This window comes from Canis lupus, chromosome X (assembly GCF_048164855.1).
Source record: "Canis lupus baileyi chromosome X, mCanLup2.hap1, whole genome shotgun sequence".
Lineage (NCBI taxonomy): Eukaryota > Metazoa > Chordata > Mammalia > Carnivora > Canidae > Canis > Canis lupus.
This window is the reverse complement of record NC_132876.1, coordinates 69,049,749-69,072,232: the sequence shown is the minus strand read 5'-3', so window position 1 is coordinate 69,072,232 and position 22,484 is coordinate 69,049,749. Positions and strand designations below refer to the sequence as shown.

Genomic DNA, 22,484 nt, shown 5'->3' with positions numbered 1-22,484 from the left:
TGCTGAGGAGGGGAGAAGCAAGGGATGCTGAGCAAGGTGGAGGCTTGTCTTCTGTAGAGTATGACTGCGGGCTCTTGCAGACAGCAGTGCCTCAGTTTCTCCCTTTGTTTCAAGGTTTTGAGCTTTGCAGGTAAAGTTTGAGTTAAGCTGCCCTGGAAGATCGCCTGTCTTCATTTGAGCAGGGTGTGTGTGAAAGGGAGAGAGGGGGTGAGCCGAGTGTGCTTGAGCATGGGAGGAATTGGGCCATGCCCCAGGACTTGAGCCATCTCTGGCACAAAAGGAGTTAATGGCAGGGACCGCGCCCCCCCGTGTCCGGGCACGCGCAGCGCGCCCCCTCGGTGCGCGGGCACAGCAGCCAGGCTGCCGGAGAGCAGATCTCGGGGATTCAGGTGCGGAGCCCTTGGCCTGGAGGCGATATGGGTGGTCCGCGGCCCGGTTCAGTCGCTCGCAACAGCCCGGGGAACAGGTGAGGCCGCCTGCCCCGGTCTCTCATCCTCCAGCTGCTCATACCTTGCTCCGATCCTATCCCCTCCCAATCCCGGGCTCCTCCACTCCCCAGCCAATGCTCCCCATCCTTCTCAACCCCCATGTTCTCCATCGGCACCCCTGACCCTCCAATCCTCCTCCGCTTTGCTTCTCTCCTCCGCCTCCTCCCTGAATCCCGCATCCCTACCATCGTCCCACCCGTGGTCCCTCTATTTCCACAGCCTGGCCGCATGCTCATCAAAATACCCCTACTAAGTGCCCCCAGCCCTATTCCTGTATTGCACATTGCCAGTCCCCCCTCCCCCGCAGTGCAGCCCCATCCTTTTTCCATCATAGCATCTCACAGCCAGGCTCCCTCCCCCACTCTCTGCAGCCCCCTCCCCCCAGGCCTTTATCCTATCCTCCCCCATTCCAATGCAGCTTTGTCCCCCAATACCATTCCGAACCCGTGTAGCCCCCAATACTGCAGTTCTCCATACCAGCCCATTCCTGCACAATTCCCCTTGCCCAATACTGCTCCAGCCCCCAAAGTACCCCAGATGCCACTCTAATCCCCAGCATTGCCGCCTCCCCTTGTCTTCTCCCAAATTGCAAGTTGGACCAGGATGGAGATCTCGGCCTTGGGGACTCACAGTGGGTCCTAGGGTACAGAGGGCGTTTGGGGGTCGGTGGATTTGTCTAGGTGTTCACGGGGGAGGGGCTGCAGGGAATTGACTCAGAGGGGACCAGTATTTGGCACTGAAGGGTTACTGGAGAGGGAGGCATCCCGAAGGGGTTAATGGAATTTGTGGGGAGGGGCAGCACCGAGGGGGTTAATGGTATGGGGGGGGTGCTGGCGGGGAAGCCGTGTGAATGAGCGGTCTGTGCCCCAGAGTTGCCATGGAGACGGTGAATGGGGGGATTGTGTGAACTCAGCTGCGGACTATCCCCCCCCATACACACACACACACACACACACACACACACACACACACGCTCCCTTCTGCCCCACCTCCCTACTCCTACCCCTTCCTTCCCTTTCCCCTCCTCCCACCCCCCCACCCAGGTGCATTCTGGGCAATGTCTGGGATCTAACCCCCGCCCCCCTACTTTGCTCCCCATTTCCTCTGAGCCCCCATCCCTTTAGTGGTTTTGCCCGCCTTCCCTCCTCCTCCTCCTTCCCTCCCTCCTTTTCTTTCTCCTTCTCTCTCTCTAGCTCTCTTCCTCTCCCTCTACCTCTCTTGCCCTCCCTCTCCCTCCCTCCCTCCCTCTCTCTTCCTCTCTCTGTTTCTCCCTTTCTTGCTCTCTCTCTTACACACACACATTCTCATTCCCCTCTCGTTGTGGCCTAAGGCCGGGCGTTCCCAATCTCCCTCCCCCACCCCTTCAGCCAGTTCTTAAAGGAGCAGGCCGGCAATCTTGGAAGGCGGGAGAAATAGGGAAAACTAAATTGTATCTGTGTGCGTCTGTGTGTGTGTGTGTGTGTGCGCGCGTGCACGCACGCAGTCTTGCACGCGTGTATGTCTCCATGCAGCAGTGTCTGTGTGCACCCATATGTATGTGCTGGCTGTATAACTGTATGTTAGAAAGCCCGTGTGTCTTGAGTGGCTATTTCTGTCTCTGTCTCCACCTATGTGTCACCATTATGCTGTAGTGTCTCTGGATATTTACCTATGTAGTATGTGTGTGATTATATTTCAGTGAGTCCCTGTGTGTGTCTCTGAATGTATTTCTCTGTGATTCTCTGGCTCTGTGAGGCTCTCTGTCTCAGGATATGCGACGATATGAGGGATCACTGTGGGTTTGGAATATATGTCTGTGGGAGTGAATCACAGTGTCTGTGATCCTGGCTTGGTCTCTCGCACTCCCTTTTGAGTCTTTATGACTTTATTTCCATAGGTCTCTGGGTGTGTGTCCCCCACACCCCGTTGTTTATTTTACACTGGCTGAGTATTAACAATGCCTAGGGTGCTAGGCGGAAGGAGGACTGAAGGAGGACTACGGTCTCTGCCTCAGTTCTGGCACTCGGTGTGAATTAGAGATATCCCACAGAAAGGACCAAGGCTTAAGAATTTGGGAGCAGGGCTGAGGAGCAATGTACAGGGGCACAGGAGGGTCTAGGGACTCTGGTGAGTGGCCATCCTGCTACCCCTCCACCCCACTGCCTGCCCTGGTTGCTGGTGAGGGGGTCTCTATGTGGGATGCTATGCCTATCTGCCAGTTTTTCCTATTTCTGACTTAGAACCCCTGAACGAGGTTAACAATCCTACCCTTTTCTGGTGTGGGAGGTCCCCGTGTGGAGTAACTGGGGCCAGGGGTCTAGAGAGTTTGCTCCGGAACCTGAGCCCCCCTTCCAGTGTTCCCCGCCTCCTGCTTCCACAGGCTACTCTGGGTCTGGCTGACCCCAATGAGCTCCACTGGCTGAGGAGTTGGAGCTGGGGACTGGAAACTTGCAGTGGCAGCAACTGTCACTGTGTCAATCCCCTAGGATCTTCTGGGCCGTAGCAAGGCACACAGACTGCTTTTGATGGGCAATAGAGATCATCTGTGGGCCCCTGGAACGCCAGGCCGGGCATGGGAAAACTCTCCTCACTGTGGGAGGACAGCCCAAGCCCAGCGGAGGGGGGGGACAAGGAAGCAACTCCCCTTAGCCCTCCTCCCAGACCATGTCAGGTGACGCATGCTTCCCTCTCTCCACAGGCCTGTCTGGCCCTGAGGGAGTCCCTTTCTGAAGCTGTGGTGCTTGGACAACCTCTCTGCATTGCTGGGGCACCTGTAGGTGTCCCCCGAGAGCTCAGTCTTGAGGTTCAAGTCAGTGTGGCCATGAAGGGGCTGCCTGTTGGGCTGATGCTGTGACCCCGGAGTCTGCCTTTCCTGCCGGTCCCCCTGCCCGGAACATGTGGCTGCGGCTTGGCCTGCCCTCGCTGTTCCTGAGCCCCGAATCCACGGTTGGCCGGAGCCTGTACCTCACCCTGTGGTTCCTCAGCTTGGTGCTGAGGGCCAGTACCCAGGCCCCAGCGCCCACAGTCAACACCCACTTTGGGAAGCTGAGGGGTGCCCGGGTACCCTTGCCCAGTGAGATCCTGGGGCCTGTGGATCAGTACCTGGGGGTGCCCTACGCAGCTCCCCCCATCGGCGAGAAACGTTTCCTGCCCCCTGAGCCACCCCCCTCCTGGTCGGGCATCCGGAACGCCACACACTTTCCCCCAGTGTGCCCCCAGAACATCCACACGGCTGTGCCCGAAGTCATGCTGCCTGTCTGGTTCACTGCCAACTTGGATATTGTCGCTACTTACATCCAGGAGCCCAATGAAGACTGCCTCTACCTGAATGTCTATGTGCCCACAGAGGATGGTGAGTGCTGCGGCCAGGCACTGTGCCTTCCCTGCTTCCCGCCCGCCCTGTTGTGTTTGTGGCTCGCATGTGGTTGTGTGTGTCCTGCAGCATGCGTCTGTCCGTTGTCTATGAAGATGCTTCTAACCATCACTCAGCTTGGCCTCCCCATTCTTCCCTCCCCCAGCATTGTCTGAGCTCCCGTGTGTGAGTGACACTGTTACCAGGAGGAGCCTGGCCAGGCCTGAGAGCTTTGATGGATCTAGGGCCTGAGTGCTGGATGGGGGTTCCCTGGGGGAGTATGGGTCACTGCTGGCAGCTGCCCAGGATGCTGGCTCCACCAGGCCCCCCTGTTGCCATTCCACCTGCTTTGAAAGGTGGTAGGTCCCTGTGGCCAAGGGAGCCGGGTGTGGGGGGGGGCGAGGGGGGGGTCGGCCTGGTGGGCATCACTTAGATACCTCCTCTTTGGCTAGCTGATGCCTCCTCCCGCGGGGGTCACACTCAGGTAAGTGACAGAAACAAGGAGATGGTGGGACAGGCTCTCTGCCATGTGCCGCCTGCAGAGCAGCTCTTGGGGCCTGGGGGGATGGGGGTGCATGCCCCTGAGCAGAGGCCTCCTGTTATTTTTTAGTTTTTTATTCATTTTACAGTAAAGCGGATTTCCAAGGAATGCGCCCGAAAGCCCAACAAGAAAATTTGTAGGAAAGGAGGTAGGTAGCGAGCCGGCGGGGAGGGAGAGAGAGAGAGAGGGAGGGCTGCCTGCCCACCTGCCCTTGCCCCTGAGGACCCAGCCTTCCTTCAAGTAGCCCAGGCTCAGGGGGCGGTCGGTGAGCAGGCCTGAGCTCCACCATAGCCAAGGGCCTTGGCTGCTTTGCAGGGAGGATTTGGTGGCCTAAGGCAGGTTCAGAGCAGAAGCCGCAACCCCGTTTCTTCCAAATTCCACACTAACGCATGTGCACAGAGCCAGTGGTTTTCTCTGAGCCACCTCAGTGGAGGGGGTGGAGGTGGGGGACTCTAGACAGCCAAGTTGGAGCCAAAGGCCTCTGCCCTTTTCCCAACAGGGAGCCACTGCTTCATCCCTATGTACTCTTTCCTGAGTGCAAAGTCTAGACTCAACTTTCCAGCCTTGAAGTTTAGACCAAAGTCACCCTTGACTCCACCTCTGGCCACAGCATAGCTGAGTGCCCCAGGCTAGTCTGGTGGCTAGACCTTGGGGGTCTCTGGGAACTATGGACTCTAAAGGAGGCACGAGATCCTGTATTTTACATTTACCCTCTTGCTGGGAGGTGTCTGTTCTCCTTGCAGAAATAATTCTTCCTGTTCAAATACCACATCATGTTTTCTGCAAAGCACTTTTCATACTTAGCTGTAAAATCCTCCCCATGTCTCTGGAAGCTTGTAAAGCAGGAATCAGTTTCCCAATTTTACGGATGAGGAAACAGGCCCAGGGGAGTGACTTGCTGCTGCTCAAGGCCCTGTGTTGGTCGGTGGCAGAACTGGGGCCAAAACCCGGGTCTCTTGACCCTCAGGGCGGTGTTCTTTCCACTGTAGCACGCAAGGCTCCCATCTGGTCATTCCCACCTCCCCAACTCTGCAAACAATGGTGAAATGTGGATGGGCTGGGCCAAATTGGAAATAGTACCAGCTTAAGGAATAGGTGAAAAGTCACAGCCTGATCCCTACAACCTTTTGGCAAGATTGGGGTTTGTTTTCCTTTGTAATCGTAGGGCAGGCTTTCCCTGAGTTGGGGTTGTCAGGATTTCCTGCCCGCATGGATGCTCCCTGCTGAGCAGGAATCTCTAGGGGACACATTCCCAAAATCCACATGGAGTGTGTGTGTGTGTGTGTGTGTGTGTGTGTGTGTGTGCGCGCGCGCGCGTGCGCGCGCTGAGTGTTGTTGATGCACCCGGAAGCACCCAGGGGGGCCTGCAGCTCTAGGGACAGTGTGAGGTCCCACACTCAGCCTAGGACCTCACATGCTGTAGGCGATCAGCAAACACTTGTCCCACAAGAGTGGCATTGCAGAAAGAGTATGGGTCTGGGAACCCCAAAGCCTGACAGTCCCACCTCTCTTCCGCTCACAGTGAGACAGACTTTAGGCAAGCCCCCCCGAGACACACACACACACACACACACACACACACACACACAAAAGGACTTCCACTTTGGCCTCTGAAGATGGTAGGGGGACCATTCCAGCCTTGACATTCCATTAGCCTGTGAATGAATTCAGGAAGAAAGTCTCTTAAGCCTGCTCCTGTGGGTTACTTGCTTGAAGGGTGTGGGGGTGTGCTGCTGGGAGAGAGGATGACTAGACAGTAACTATTCCTAGGAGGAATCATCTCCCCAGGGTGCCAGTGAGAGCCCAGGGGAGTCCAGTCCTCAGAGTTTGGCTAGAGAGCTGACTGGAAGCTCCCCTCAACTGCAAACATTTGCCTATCAGGATCAGTGACTGTGGGCAAGGCCATGTGCTAGGCACTGTGTGCTAGGCAGGGCTGTTGGAGGGGTATGAGGTAAAGGCACAATTCAGGAATAATGGATAAAGTCTTCATCGCTACTCTGACGAAGCTCCTGTCCTAGGATTGAAACTAAGCTGGTTCAGCTGAGCCCCACAGGCCAAGTTGGGAAGTGAGTTCCAGACAGCTTGCAGGGAGGGTATTTGGTAATTTCGAGGCATGGCTCAAATTAGTTCCCTATCCAGGGCCGGTTGGCCATTCAGAATGGAATTTCTGACCCCACTTCTGGGGCGAGAGATATCCTATCTGCAGCGGTTGTTAGGATTGTGGTGTGCATAGGGTAGGCCTGGTCCAGATGGACCCTGCAGCAGCACAGTGTGGGGACCAGGGATGGTGGTTGCGCTGGAAGGAGCAAAGGCATCTGCGCAGAAGAGGTCACAGATGAGGCCGGGACAACGCAGCAACCCAGGGATGCTCCTGGCGGGGCAGCAGGGGAACAGAGGGTGTGTGTGCAATAGGGACCCACTTTCTAAGTCAGTGCCCTTGGGAAGTGAGGGATTTCCGGGGGAGGATCTGCCCCCTCTCCCCACTTCCACTCCATCAAGTTGGAGGGAATGCATGTTTTGGATGAGTACTTGCCTTCCGCCGGGCGGGGGGGGGGCTGTCCATTGTGCCAGCCATGATGCCACAGGCCCCACGGCATTTCCAAGGGCAGTACTGGCAGGTGTTAAGACGGTAGGTGCCACTGGCGGTTCGGGAAGCTAGAGGCCATTCCTGCACCTCGGGCCCAGCTCTTGGCCTACTTGAAAAGCCATTTTGTAATATGAGGGAGGCTCCTGTTTTGATTAATAGCTGTAAGGGAATTTAGTCACCAGTGACCAGACCAGCTGGGAAAGGGGGCTATTTGCTGCCTCCAGGCTGAGAGTATCTGGTGTCACAGAGCAGAGGGTAAGCCCTGGGGTACTGGTGGAATGACCTCTGTCTCCCCACTCTGCCCAGCGTCCAGGCAGCAAGTCCTCTTTCTCCACAGCCATACCCAAGATGCACCTATCATCTCCTTAGAACAGGAAAGAGAATTGGTGCCAGCTTACCCACAGGTCCTCAATGTCTCTCTTCTCTCCTCTGGGTCCCTTCTTTTCTCTCCTTCCCCCCCTTCCTCTCTCCCTCCACCCCACGCTCCACCTTTTTTCTCGCTGATTCTTTCCTTCCCTTTCCCCCATCCTAGAAAGGTGGTATGGTGCAGTGGAAAGACCATGGGCTTTGCAGTTGAGCAGACCTGGGTTTGAATCTTACCTCTAGTGCTTCCTGGCTGTGTGATCTTGGGCAAGTCACTTTACCTCTCTGAACCTCAGTTTCCCCATCGGTGAAACAGGAATAGAGACAGTACTTACCTCATTGGGGTGTAAGGATCAAACAATATGGCAGCAGTAGAGTGTCTGGCACATGGTAAATATTCGGTATATGGTAGGAGCTGTTATTATTATTTCTCTGTCTACCCCCCTCTCTCTGTCTCTGTCTCTCTCTCTCCATCTCTCTCACGTCCCTCTTTCCTCCTCCCCTTCCTCTTTTCCCTCCCTCCCTCTCTATCTCTCTCTAGATCTCCGGGCAGTGCTTGCTGCTCTTAGGCCTGGTTCCTGGGAGCAAGAACCCCATTTGCCATTAGCCAGAGCAGGGGGCCCCAACGAGGAAGACCAGAGGCAAAGCTTTATCTCTTATTTTCTCCTCTGGGAATCAGGGTCAGCTGAGGCCCCACATTAGCCTTCCTACTGGGCCCAGGTAGCTCAGGGCTGGGGGCCCCAATCCCCGTCTCTGCCCTAATAGCTCACTTCCATATCCAACATTCTGGCAGTGCCACCTGTCACCCTCGGTGGCTGCCCCTGCTCTCCAGCTCAGCCTACCAGTGTCCACATTTGCAGCCCCCTTCCACCTGGGAGCAATCCTGTCCTTGCGTGGGCCTCTGGCTCTGCCCTGGCCCGTATGCTGCTCCCTCCGGGAAGGTAGCTGATTGAGACGGGCTGTTGGGGACAGGGAGGCAGGGCAGGGAGGTGCAGGGAAGCCAGCACAGCAGGGGCCTGCAACACCATCATCCTGATGAAGGTCTGGGCCTCAGCCCACCCATTCCCTTGGTTCTTGCCATCCCTCCTGCCTGTCCTGGGCCCAAGCCCAGAGCTGGCTTGCTGGGCCACACTGCAGTCATGCTGTTTTTGAATTCTCTCTCTGTTTTGTTCTCTGTTCTGTGCTGTTGTGTCTCCCCGTGTCTGGTCCCCAGGATCCGGCGCTAAGAAACAGGGCGAGGACTTAGCGGATAATGACGGGGATGAAGATGAAGGTATTTGGGGGCTGCAGGGCGCGGCGGCTGGTGCATGGCACAGAGCCCCTCCCCCTCTCGATGGGGAGAAGCCCCGTCTGTCTGTCTGTCCGTCCGTTGGTGTGTTTCTGTTCCTATACGAGGCTGTTGGGCTGTTCATCCATCTTTGGCCTGGTTGGCCACTGGGCGTTCCGGGGTGATGGACACAGCTGGCGGGAGCAAGAGACCACGAGCAGAGCCAGGGGGCAGGCCTCCTCCTCGCCCCAGTCCCCTACCCCCATCCTCTGCCCTCCAGTAGCAGCAGGCACTGACAGAGACAGCTTCCTCCCCCGTCTTCTGTGGTTCACGGGCACCTGCCCCTACTGATCAGCAGGGAGAATGGAGAGAAGGCAGAGCAGAGGGAAGGCTGGGAGAGGCATGAAGGGAACTGGATGATGAGGACATACCTGTGTTTCACTGGCAGAGGAGACACTTGTGTTTTGCGGGGAGACTGGCTCCTGCGAGAGGGGCCCGGCAGGATATTGAACGAAGGAGTGAGGCAGTGACAACCCAAGGGGCTGGAGATTAGCACCACTTAGAACCTCCCCAGCCCCCTCCCAGAAAGAGAGACCTGTCCTCGGGGTCAGGGGCCACAATAGGCTCAGGACAGGGCCAGAAAGGCTGTGGGCTAAAATGCTGAGGCCAGAACGCCACGGCCCAGTCCATAGATGGTATAAGATCCTCGTGTGATGCTTGAACCAGTCTTCCTTCCTCCTTGGGAAAACAGGTTGTGTTTGCTTGGCAACAGAAAGCATTCCCTTTTACCTCCTTGCCCTGGCCCTGGCCCTGCCCCTCCACCCCTGGAGGTGCCAAACAGCTCAGGGGGGCCCCCTCTCCCCCCTACCCACCCCTTGCTGGTGGCTGGTAGGGCTGTGCTGGTGAGGCAGAGTGGTGGTCCAGCTCACACACTGAGAGGCTGCAGGTAGAGGTGGTCAGGCCGGGAGCCTTCTCTTGACTGCCCAGCTCCAACGCCACTGTACTGCCTGGGCTTGGGAGCAGCCGCTTGGAGGTCTCTCAATGAATGGCCTTTGGGAAGGCTCCATCTTCATCTTAATGCTGACTGGGGTGGGGGTGGGGGATGGCGAGGCAGGGGTCTCTCTCATTCTTAGTTCGGCCTCCTCCTCTCCTCTTCCCCATCCCCAGTGCTTCCAGTTAAGTCTGCTTGATGCCCAGGGAGAATGGGGTAATTGGGCACATGGCTGAGAAACCATGTCACTTAAGGTCCCCCACACCCCGTCTCTGCCATTCACTCCCTTTTATCCACAACCTTCCTTGTTCTCTCCCGTGCCACCCCTTACTCCCACCCTTCTTGTCTCTGTCTGCACTGGGGGGGCCAGCTGCTGCCAGTGGCCGTATTTCCATGTAACTGGTCTAGTCTTGGGGGTTTCAGGGCTCCCCAGCCTCTGCTCTCTGAAGCCATGTCAGGTCCCAGGACTCCTGGGTGCCCCGGGGCAGGGACTCACTTGATCCAGCTAAGGAGACCAGGCCTTCCTCTTCCTCCCGCTCCCTGCCCAACAGGTGTGGCTGACTGCCTTCAGCTGGGAGGCTGAAACCAGAGTCTTTAAAAACGGCGCTGAAGTCCTCTGGCCAAGTCTCTGGCCCACACTTGAGTCCAGGCTGAGCAGCCCCATGAGTCCTGCCCTCAGAGCTGGTGGTGGTGTCCTGGCACCTGGGATAGCTTTGCTGCCCACAACCCGTCCCCCGCCCCGGCCAGGGCTGGTGGGGGTGGGGGAGGAAGGGCATCCTACCCAGCCTGTTTCTCACCCCTTCTCCTTGCAGACATCCGGGACAGTGGTGCTAAGCCCGTCATGGTCTACATCCATGGAGGCTCTTACATGGAAGGGACGGGCAACATGATTGATGGCAGTGTCCTGGCCAGTTACGGCAACGTCATCGTCATCACCCTCAACTATCGGGTTGGGGTACTAGGTATGGTTCCCTACTAGGTGCCTAGAAGGAAGACTGAGTCCTTATGGAAGGAGGAAAAAATGCTGGGGATTTAATGCTGGCCTTGGTTCTCAGCGGATGCCAATGACCTAGTCAAATGCCATTTGTTATCACACAGTCCCTACCCAAGTGCTGGGAGCTTCCCCGTGTCCCCAGGCCCTTTCCTGGAATGTTTAGCTGCAACTGGAAACTCAGTTCAACCTCCACACCTTCTGTTAAGTTTCAAGCCAAGTCACTGCTTTCAGATTTTCGCTTAGCTGAGTTTTGCAGGGTCCATTAATTTTCTAGTGTCATTCCCCTATCACTACCCTCCCAGGCCCACATCCCTAAAAACCCCACACATACACAGATACTCCTTCTAACCTGTCACATATCCATATGCTCACATACCCTCACATGGCCACACATCCATGCTGCCCATGCATACGATTATTTCTCACCCCACAAATACACACATATACCCATACACATATAGAACCCCCCAAAATCCACATCTACAAACTGCCTCTCACATACGCACATTCCCCACCACTCCATAAACACTCCACACAGTTTTCCCCCCACACATATCCACATACTATATACCTCTGTACACTCAACATCTGTACCCCATATGTACACAGATTTCTCGCACTGCCCCCATTCCCATATATCTCGCCCCTCTACATCTCTATAGGCACGGCTACACCCATACACATTACACATACCCACGTATCCCCCTGCACACCTCACTTCCTCATTCACTCCAACACCCACATACACACATATGTCCCTCAACTTCCCCATGTAAACACAAGCCAATATTCCCCCACCCTATGCATATGTATCCATATTCGCATGTCCACATCTCCCCACCCAATGCATATACAAATACTATAACACACCCCTCATATCCCTGCTTCCACGTCTACAATATGTGTCCCATGCACCACACTTACATATCTCTCCACTGTATGCACATACCCATGGACCTCCTACATGTATACCCACAATCCCACATATATGTGCACACATGGACACTCCTCCCAATCAGAGCTTGCATATATACATGCAGAATGCATATGTACATAGCCCCCCAGCCAACAAACACATACACATCCATATATCCCTGCTTGACCTCCAGATCCATCCATGCACATACCCCCACATTTGTACATAGCCCACACTTACCCCATATATATATACATGTACAAATGTCCACTACTCTCTCTGTGCCTGTATCCCCATATCCTCCCACCTCATTACACGAATGCACTCCCACATATACATGCTTACTTCTCAAATGCTTCATCATATATACCTAGCTGCCCTTCCCTACACATCCTCTCTCATCTGCCCACTTATTTTTGTGATGTAGGCTGCCCCTCTGTGTTGTCTCTTCCTGGATGACTAGGACTGCCTATCTGTGGCCAGGGTCCTGAGGTAAACAAGTACCTCAGAGAGGGTGACTCAACATACAGGGTCTTACTCCCTTTCAGACACTCACCCAGGCCTCCGAGGGCACATGCAGCCATATGGCCCCATAAGGACATGAAGAAGATAACTTGTCCAAAGAGCTTGTGTCTTCTAAGTTCCAGTGGGCGGGGAGAGGGTGGCTATGCCATGCATCAGGGCTGGAGGCCTAGATGCTGGACCAGCAGCCACTTGGCCACTTGGCTGACAGGACCTTATTTTAATTTGCTTTTGAGTGTATTGTTTTTGCCAGCTCTACTTCCAAAGACCCTGGTACTGCATGTCACTTCTAGTGCCAATTATGAACACAGAAAGGCAATCTTTTCTTGACTTACCGTTATTACTCGGTGGGCCAGCAAGACATGTCTTGGGGGTTCAGGCTGGAGAAATGATATTCCGTGAAAACAGCGGAGCCCATGTCCCTTCAATGGCATCTGGATCTCAGGGATGAAGTGCGCAAGACATCTGGTGGGCTTGGGTCTCATGGTTTGGCCACTGTTCCTCTATCTTTCCAAGTTGCCCCAGACCTCCCAGCGAGGCTCTCTTGAGGGTTCTGTCCTGTTGAGGAAGTGGACCTGAGTCTCTGACAGTGAAGGGGAGGTGAAGGGGGCCTTAAATCCATAAGCTAGCTGCACAGTTCCTGGAGAGTCAGGAATATCCACAAGTAAGCTCACACAGACACCCAGCCACACATACACAGTAGTTAAAGGCCAGAAGGAATTTTGCGACCTTATTTTGTTAGTGAGAGTGACATGGCTGCTTTAAAAAGTGAGACATACCAAGCTCCATTCTGTTGGTTTTATTGGAAAGCACTAGAGAGTACTAAGAATGCACTTTGGTTTTCAATGATTGGACCAGCTAGGGATGCAGGAAAAGAAAGAGAGGAGGAGCTGGGGCGGGGGGAAGAGGGGAGAAAGTGAGAAGAGAAGAGGAGATGGGATGGAGAGAGTCAGGATGAGAAGCATCACTGTGAGAGCTGTGGGTTCCGTAGAGGCTCTTGCCAGGGAGTGCTCACTATGGCATCCTGGTTTGCTGAGTACTTGATAACCTTCCACTTCTCTAATCTTTAAGTTTCTCCATCAGAAGTTTCTGACCTTTGGGAGAGTCTTGGACCCCTTTGAGATTCTAATAAAAGCTATGGACTCTCCCCCAGTAAAATGGACACACACACTCAAGAAGTTATAGAAATGGTTCCGTGGTCACCACCAAAAGTCATTCAGGGAGCTCAGGTTAGGAACTGCCCCCATCCCCCTCCTTTTATAGCCTCCTCTCATTTGGATAACCAGCACAGAACATCTAGGAGCAGGAATATTATTATTTGGGCCTCAGGTGTTAATGATCGACATATTGCCCAAACCTCAGAAGGAGTCATAACCTGAGATTTGGTCAGAAGTTCCCCCACCACTTCCTATGTCTCCTTCACTGCCTGCTCTACAACACAAATGTAACCAATAAGCCGCTGATTAGATTCTGGGTCCATGCAAGATGTTTTTGTCTCTTGGTGCCAGATGTAGAACATAGATCTGTCCCTGACACTTGGGGCTTTTGCCGTGTTGCTGACACTTTGTTGTTTTGTGTCTTCAAGCATCCCAGATCAGGCGGCCAGTTTGGGGTCCCAGTTGCATGCACATTCACCCTCCCTTCAGCTTCTCTGGAAGCACTGAGCCCAGAAAGATGATCTACTCTGAGGTGCTTCTTTGGACATCTTGGGTGATTCATTTATTTGGAGAATGTCACAGGCCAGTCCATGGATCCCATCTTATTATTTGAGGAGCATCCCCACAAAACACACTGAGCTGGAGACCATCCAAAGAAAGGGACCACAGCAGGATCCCAGATGTAGATATCCCTGGGGCTGAGGAAGTAGGGGCTTGCCAGATTTTTATTCTGGGTTCCAGAATCTAATCCTACGTCTTTGCTCTGGTACCCTTCAGGCAAACCAAAAACCTGGTAAATGTTAAGCCTTGAGTGAGAGATCTGTGGTTTGGGGACAGTGTGCCAAACTCCCTCATCTTCTGTCGATGGGCACCTTATGTAGATGGCAGTATAGACCTGGGTTCAGGGAGACTGTCTCAGATTTCTTCTGACAGTTTAAGGAGTTAGGCAGTTCAGCTCTCAGTGTCATGTGGTTTCTGTGGATGGCTGAGTTACTGGGGAACTAGCAGCAAATGACTGCTCTACTGCACTGCCAGGTTTCTGTGTGCTCACGGTCGATCACATTTGCTGGATCATGTGCCCGAGCCTGTTGAATATGGCACTTCACACAGGACTCTTGTAGTAGGGGATGGTTGACAGGGCATCATCCGCATGCTTCAGCGCCTCTCATCCCAAGATCGGTGGGAGCTCGGGGAGCTACAAGTGACAGTTGACTCCTCCAACCAGCCCTTTCAGGCCTTTGCTCCTAACCGGGGGAATCCAGACACATTGGAGAAATCTCCCCTACTACATCTGGGCACAGGCTCCTCCCGCTGATGGGACAGACACACTGATACATTTCCCCTGCTGCTACCTTGGCTCGAGGCTGAAGCCCCGGCCACTCTGGCTTCCATAAGAGAAAAGGGAAAGAAAATATGGAGGAGGGAGAAAGGAAGAGAGAGGGGACAGGAGGGCTGGGGGAAGCACATAGTGGTTTTTGCCGGAAGGTCTCGGGCTTGGACAGCTGGGTTGGATCTTGGTCAGCAGACTTTTGAAGACTTGCAGCAGCGGCTTCAATGTGTGAATGGGCCCGGCAGAGGAGAAGCTGGTTCCCTTGTCTGGAGGAACAAGGGCTCCTCCGTTCATCCTCATTCAGGCTTTCTCTAATTCCTTCACATTTCCTCGCCTGAAGAGGGCTTGTGATTGAGTCCTGAGAGGAATAACTAAGTACTTTACATACTTAACTGCACCAAATGTAAATTAATAACACCCTTGAAGAGGGTGAAACCCTTTTCTTTCATGGAAGCTAGAAGCAGGAGGACCTGAGAAAGACAGGGATGAGGTCTTGGGCCTGCTGGAGTCTGTTCGAATCCAGCCTCTGCCCATGGGCTGCCAGGACTGCCTGAGAGCTCTCCGTGAGCTCAGGGTGCCCAGACATGGCCTTGCAAAAACTTGATCCCAGGTGCTGTGAACGAGCTCGTAAACATGGAGTCAAAATAGACCGATCTAGGTGTGGGTTTCCAAGGTGTAGGAGCGCCATGACTCCCACCTGGAAAGGACCCTTCCAAAAGCCTAGGGCAGGACAAGATAGAGCCCTTCCATGGAGCCTAGAGATCAAGGACGAGAGATGAAACGAGGCAGCGTGATCAGTCTGAAATGGAAGCAGGGTGTGTGTGTGGTGGGGGAGGAATATAGGACATCTCTGTGGGATAGCCAGCAGGTGGGCGGGAAGGTAGTCTCCATGGTAGCAAGTCTCCACAGCAGCAAATCCCAGCAGGTGGGCGGGAAGGTAGTCTCCATGGTGACATGTCTCCTCAGCAGCAAATCCCAGTGGGTGGGCGGGCAGACCTGTTTCTCTGGTAACACACTGCACTGACTTTCCCATTTCTCCACCAGATGAAAAAGATGGTCTAACCCAGTGGTTTTCTAACTTTAGCAAGCACCACATCACCTGAAGAGCTTGTTAAACACACAGATTGCGGGGCCTCCTCCCCAGAGTTTCTGATTCATTAGGTCTTGGAGGAAGGGAAATGAGAACCGGCCCTGAGAATGAGAGGTAGGGGCCACTCGAGGCCCTGGAATGAGGTGTAGATGGGCTCATTTGCAGGAGAAGGGCAAGCAGAGCCTAGGGATTGTTGCCTCTTGGGATCCTCACTTCCCTCAGAGAGAGGAGGAAGGGGAGAGAGAAGTAATTATAGACTTAGAGAGTGCGGTGCATATTAGAGATGCTTATGTTCGTTTTACCCTGACTACAGCCCTTTGAAGTATTTTTATATTCATTTTACAGAAGAGGAAACTATAGCCCAGATATTTTAAATAACTGGCCCAAGGCTATGTGACTAGTAAGAGGTAGAGTCAGGACTCGAACCAAGGACCATCTGACTCCAGAGTCCCTGCCTATTCCACTCTGTCTTGCCAGGGGCTAGGGTAATGTCCCGGATAGCACATCCGGGGCCTGGCCATTTGCAGTTCCTGCAGCTTAAGTCTCCTAGCTGGAGGGTCCCCCTTGAATAGTCTGGAGACCCCTTCCTCCAAACTGGAGAATGGGTGGGTGGCAAGGAATTGATCCTTCCTATATTGATGGTGCTGGAGCTTGCAGAAAGGAGCTATGGTAGAGGGTAGCCAGGTGGAAAGAACCACACTGCATGCCCATCCTCTGTCCTCATGCCCTCCGCCCCCACCCCCGCCGCCATCCCCAGTCTCCTGCCTGCCATTATAACCCAAATCCCCCATCCCTCTACCTTCACTGTCCTCATGCCCTTTGTTGAATCCAGGTTTCCTGAGCACCGGTGATCAGGCTGCCAAGGGCAACTATGGGCTCCTTGACCAAATCCAGGCCCTCCGCTGGGTGAGCGAGAACATTGCCTTCTTTGGTGGTGATCCCCGCCGTATCACTGTCTTTGGCTCAGGCATCGGTGCATCCTGTGTGAGCCTCCTCACTCTGTCGCATCACTCGGAGGGTGAGTAGCATTTGGGGCAAAACGTGAGCTAGCAAAGTGTCAGCTGCCCACCCTGAGCCTCAGGTCCCCCGTCTCCCCACCCCAAGCTCCAGAGTGTCCAGGAGAACCAGCTAGCCCTCTTCTAACAGCTTGGCATCCCTTTGGGGAGAAGTGGAATAGGAATGTTCCCCTAGGAGAAGAAGTAATTCTCCCCTTGTGAGAGAGGGAAAAAGAGAATCCCGTTTATATCTTGAGAAAGCAAGATGCTCCTTCTGTCATGATGGAAGTTGGATTTGGTTGAGTGGGAGTAGAATGTGTCTCTGAAGGGACAGTGGAGGGTTTTTGGGGGCAGGGCAACTCTTTCAGTTTGGGAAGGACATGTGACTTCAGGGTAGAGATCTAGGGTGGGAATTAGTTTTTAGGTGTAAGAAACACTCATTCTTTGCCTTTCTCCCTGAAGAACAAGTCTGTACAGGAGAGAAACTGTCCTTAAGTGGGGAGATGGGTCGGAACAGTGAGGATCACTAACCTGTGGGGTGGGCTTTTTTTCTGAGGGGCAGCCATCTGATAGCCCACACCAGACTTCCTCCCTATACAACCCCTAAGGGAAGACTCTCATTTTTAGCCCAGACGAAAGCCTCTCTCCTTGCCATGGGTCCCTCTGCCAGTGACTCTTCAAGGGAGCTGAACAGGCCCCTTTTTTGGCACAGCAGGCAAAGTTCTCTTCACCTCTGGGCTCTAGAGCACATTCTTCTCCGAAGTAAGGAAATCTGTGAGAGAGGACAAGGTAGTTTTGCTGGAATCAACCCTGTGAGTGAGTGATATTCTCACAGGAAGACTTCCAGTCCCTCTTTGAAGAAGGCCCGTCTCTCTGAGAGAGACAAATCACCCCTATCTGACCTAGACATTCTGCCTCTGTCCCTCCAGGGACTACCCTAGTGAGGGAAGACCAGGGTGAAATCTGCATCACACTTTAGAATGTGTTTCTAGGTGACAGGAATACTTTTCTCCACAAAGGGGAGGGTGAGGTGACCGTCTGTGAGGGCGCCCCTGTCTGAAAAGAGGAATAGCACCTCCTCTGGTAGAGAACTATTTCCTTGAGAGGAGAAGGCCTTTCTTGGAGTGCTGCCGTATTCTGTCTCCCGAGGGGCCTGGCTGCTGTAAAAAGTTGTTCCCTCTGTCTTTCTGCAATTGATTCATGGAGAATAATTTTTTGAAAAGCAAGGCTTTCTCTTAAGTAGTAATCTATATTTCTCTCCCTCTTTTTCTACCCTTGCAAACTGCCTTCCTTTTAGAGGAAAGGAATTGTATACTTGAGGGCCAGATTATCCCTTACTTGGGAATGTTGGGGCCAGGGAGAGCATGATACCATTTTTTTTCCCCTCAGGGGAGGTAGGGAAGAAGAATAATCCACTTTTTGAGTTTGGGGGACTGGCTCCCTCTTGGCTTAGGAAAAAACTGGATCTGAGGCATCAGTAGTTTCTGGAAAAGGAAAGTCTCTATAGAGACTACACCCTGGAAGAGCGCGTTCCCCGAAGACTTTGAGATCCCAAGGCCTTTGCCCTCAGGAATCTTTCCCCCAAACTCCCAGAATGTGAGGCTCTCTCCTGCCTGCATTTCTCATCTCTCATGAAAAAGACCCCTTTGTGGTGGAAGCGCCAGCTCCCTGGTGGTATGCTGGCACAGAGCTGGGCCCAGCTGGGCAGGAAGCAAGAAGGGAAGACAAGGAGAGATAAAGAGAGAGAGCAGAAGGAAGCTGATGTCTGGGACCCAAGGGGTTAATTCTTTCTGGCACTTCCTTAACCCCCAAGTTACCAACCATCATCCCAGAACAAGGAAGCAAGAAACAGGCAGGGGATAAGTCAGTGCAGGGGCCCAGCAACCCCTCCTCTGGTCCTGATCCATCATCCCAGATAAAAGGTTTCTTCTTCCTTCATAGCTTCTTTCACCCATAGGGCAGCCTCAGTGACAAAGGAATGAGGAGGAAGTATTTGATTTGCCCCTCAGAGACAGGTAAGAGAGGCCTAGGCTGTGGGTGACATGATGGATCTGATCCGGGGATGCCTATCTTCTGTAGGGCTTTTCCAGAGGGCCATCATCCAAAGTGGTTCTGCTCTGTCCAGCTGGGCTGTGAACTACCAACCAGTGAAGTATACCAGCCTGCTGGCAGACAAGGTAGGCTGTAACGTGCTAGACACAGTGGACATGGTGGACTGTCTTCGTCAAAAGAGTGCCAAGGAGCTAGTAGAGCAGGACATCCAGCCAGCCCGCTACCATGTGGCCTTTGGCCCTGTGATCGATGGGGACGTCATTCCTGATGACCCCGAGATTCTCATGGAGCAGGGCGAGTTCCTCAACTATGACATTATGCTAGGGGTCAACCAGGGCGAGGGACTCAAGTTCGTGGAAGGGGTGGTTGACCCTGAGGACGGCGTCTCTGGCACCGACTTTGACTACTCAGTCTCCAACTTTGTGGACAATCTATATGGCTATCCTGAGGGTAAGGACACCCTGCGGGAGACCATCAAGTTCATGTACACAGACTGGGCAGACCGTGACAATCCGGAGACCCGCCGCAAAACACTGGTGGCACTCTTCACTGACCACCAGTGGGTGGAGCCCTCGGTGGTGACCGCTGATCTGCACGCCCGCTATGGCTCACCCACCTACTTCTATGCCTTCTACCATCACTGCCAGAGCCTCATGAAGCCTGCTTGGTCAGATGCAGCTCATGGGGACGAAGTACCCTATGTTTTTGGTGTCCCTATGGTAGGCCCCACTGACCTCTTCCCCTGTAATTTCTCCAAGAATGACGTTATGCTCAGCGCTGTCGTCATGACCTACTGGACCAACTTTGCCAAGACCGGGTAAGGAGAAAGTGGGGGTTGTGCTTCTTTGGGACCCCAGCATGTCCTCTCTTCTGTTCCTCTCTCTAAACATCTTCTGTCATCTTTTTAAGAGATATTCCCCAAATCCTGCCTGGTAACCTCCTCACCCCCTTCCTACTTCCTCCTTTTGAGTCTTTCGTGCCATTTCTTCCCTCAAAAATTTTGTGGAGGCTCAGAATTAGCTAGCATTAGGACCAAGCAGCCCTGGGAGTTACTGGCAAAACTATAGGATTCAAAGTTAGATGGTCAGAGGCCGAGTGAAATGGAAATAAAGTACATTCATAAAGAGCCTTTCAAGGGTTCTTGGAAAAATTGGGCTGAAAAGTTTGATGGATGCTTGATAGCATGTGAGAAGAAAAAGCATCTATAGCATGACCTTACAGGTTGGGCACAGGGAAGGATGAGACCATTTCCATGATGCCATAGCAACAGGCAAAGCGGAGGGGCATGGACAGAGGAAAGGGCCCTGAATAATGATGGAAATGTGGGAATTTATGGGCTGGGGAAGAGGTTTAGAAGTGGGTGTGAGAGGAAGAATTCTGGGCCTTTTGCTCATCCAGGTAGAGTGGTGACCCCAGATTTCCATGTGGTATTTCAGGGATCCGAACAAGCCGGTCCCCCAGGATACCAAGTTCATTCACACCAAGGCCAACCGCTTTGAGGAAGTGGCCTGGTCCAAATACAATCCCCGAGACCAACTCTACCTTCACATCGGGCTGAAACCAAGGGTCCGCGATCATTACCGGGCCACTAAGGTGGCCTTCTGGAAACATCTGGTGCCCCACCTATACAACCTGCATGACATGTTCCACTATACGTCCACAACCACCAAAGTGCCGCCCCCGGATACCACCCACAGCTCCCACATCACCCGCAGGCCCAACGGCAAGACCTGGAGCACCAAGCGTCCAGCCATCTCCCCTGCCTACAGCAATGAGAATGCCCAAGGGTCCTGGAATGGGGACCAGGATGCAGGGCCACTCCTGGTGGAGAACCCTCGTGACTACTCCACTGAATTAAGTGTCACCATCGCTGTGGGGGCCTCCCTCCTGTTCCTGAACGTTCTGGCCTTTGCTGCCCTCTACTACCGCAAGGACAAACGGCGTCAGGAGCCCCTGCGGCAGCCTAGCCCTCAGAGGGGAGCCGGGGCCCCTGAATTGGGAGCTGCTCCTGAGGAGGAGCTGGCAGCATTACAGCTGGGCCCCACCCACCATGAATGTGAGGCTGCCCCCCCCCATGACACACTGCGCCTCACTGCACTGCCTGACTACACGCTGACCCTGCGTCGCTCCCCTGATGACATCCCACTCATGACACCCAACACCATCACTATGATTCCCAACTCCTTAGTGGGGCTGCAGACATTGCACCCCTATAACACCTTTGCCGCAGGGTTCAATAGTACTGGGCTGCCCCACTCACACTCCACCACCCGGGTATAGCTCCAGCCCAGAGCACAGCCTATCTCCCGGCTCCTTCCCTCCCACACCCACGGACACATGCACACACAGACACACACACAGAGACACGTATGGACATATATGTATACGCACGCACCCACGCCCGACAGCAGACCCACCTGCACAAACATAGACAGATGTGGACATGCACCCTCATGTACAAAAACACAAATAAGGAAGTAAACCTGAACAAACCCTTCAAATAGGGACGCAAATGAGTCTTTGGGAAACCGAGGACCTGTGGAACAGCAGCTGAAGCCAGCTCCTTGAGCCTGATCACAGACACTTCTGGGGGCCTGAAAGCACCAGCTGGACACCCCCTTGGTGCTCGCCTTCCGCCTCTCTTGGAACTGCACCACCGACCAACTCCAGACTTGGGAGCTTTAAAGAGCAGAGTAGCTCTTTCTCCCCCAGACTTGGTCTTTTTTCTGGGTCTTGTTTTTGTTGATTTTAAAAATAATTTTGGAACAAATGCCTCTCCAACCCATGAGCGCAAAGAGGCTCCAGAAGGGAGGCTCCAGGCCTATGTCTGTCTGGGTGTGGAACCCCCAGTGCTCACACAATCCAGTCAAGGAACATGACCCCCGCCCCCAGGAAAGAAACGGATTCAAGCAAGACCATGGGGTAGAAGGAGGAAGGGGCTACTGCTGGATGGGATTGGAGGGCCATAGGGGAGAACTCTCCAGCCATCTCTGTGTCCCTGTGGAGGGCTGCAGAGACTGCAGGGTGACCTGCTTTCCCCAAAGGCCAGGAGTACTGGCCTGGCTAGACCAGGGGACCCTATATTTGGTGAATGAGGTTCTGGTGGAGACCATGTCATTATTGGGCCCCTGAGTGTAATCTGGGTTCTGCCTCTGCCCTTGGGGTCATGGTATCAGAAATTCGCCCCATTTTCTTTACAGAGTCTCTTTTGTGTCTGTCATTTCTCTTTCAAAAAGGCAGTGTTTTTTGTTGTTGTTGGCTTTTTTTTTTTTTTAAAGAAAAGTTCTTAAAACACTAACGGAAACCCATGGAGTTTGTCCTTTGTAAAAATTTTAAACACAGTGTCTTGATATAAAAATAAAAAATCCAGTTAGCACTCCCAACCTGCCTCCCTTGCACAGGCCTTGCCCCAACAGACCTCCCAGCAGGGCGCCCCTGCCGGCTAGGAATTCAGCCTGCTTCTGCATCTTGTGCCTTTAAGCTGAGTCAAGCCCGGGCTATACCCTGCTGGGCCCCACACACAGGTCTGTCCAATCTTAAGCAGGTTGCTGTCCCCATAACCCTCTGCCCCACCCCCCAAAGCTCTGCTCTGGATTCCTGCGGCTCAAGCCTTCTCTCAGTACCCTGGGCCTCCTAATGAAATGGCAAAAAATAACACTTCCTCCTCCTCCTTGCCACTTCAGCCTGTGCAGCCTCACACCACCACTGTGGCCACCCGCAGCTGCCACTGCCACCATCAGCACCATCTTGCCCCCATCCTGGACTGGGGGCTGGGAGGAGGTGTGACCTCTAACAGGTTGAAATTCTTTCTCATATCTGAATCCAGTGTGGCATCAGATATGTGGACCCCCTGGCCTTGG

The 22,484-nt window shown here is 53.7% G+C and overlaps 1 protein-coding gene across 4 annotated transcripts; it reads left to right on the top strand.

Moving 5' to 3' along the window:
- Positions 1-307: 307 nt before the first annotated feature.
- NLGN3 (neuroligin 3) lies at positions 308-21,928 on the top strand. Of its 4 annotated transcripts, XM_072816282.1 has the most exons (8): positions 308-466; positions 3,166-3,819; positions 4,449-4,508; positions 8,524-8,583; positions 10,381-10,530; positions 16,410-16,595; positions 18,652-19,441; positions 20,061-21,928. In XM_072816282.1, the coding sequence occupies exons 2-8, from the start codon at positions 3,363-3,365 to the stop codon at positions 20,902-20,904; spliced, it is 2,547 nt and encodes an 848-aa protein (XP_072672383.1). In that variant the 5' UTR covers positions 308-466; positions 3,166-3,362; the 3' UTR covers positions 20,905-21,928. The 4 variants fall into 4 exon arrangements, with proteins under 4 accessions (XP_072672383.1, XP_072672384.1, XP_072672385.1 ...); XM_072816283.1 differs by lacking the exon at positions 4,449-4,508; XM_072816284.1 differs by lacking the exons at positions 4,449-4,508; positions 8,524-8,583.
- Positions 21,929-22,484: the final 556 nt, after the last annotated feature.

Bases quoted from the DNA above. Each gene is read 5' to 3' on its own strand.
- NLGN3 (XM_072816282.1), top strand. From the start codon at position 3,363: ATGTGGCTGCGGCTTGGCCTGCCCTCGCTGTTCCTGAGCCCCGAATCC. The intron at 3,820-4,448 runs GTGAGTGCTGCG...TTCATTTTACAG, and splicing joins CTATGTGCCCACAGAGGATG to TAAAGCGGATTTCCAAGGAA. The intron at 8,584-10,380 runs GTATTTGGGGGC...TTCTCCTTGCAG, and splicing joins TGACGGGGATGAAGATGAAG to ACATCCGGGACAGTGGTGCT.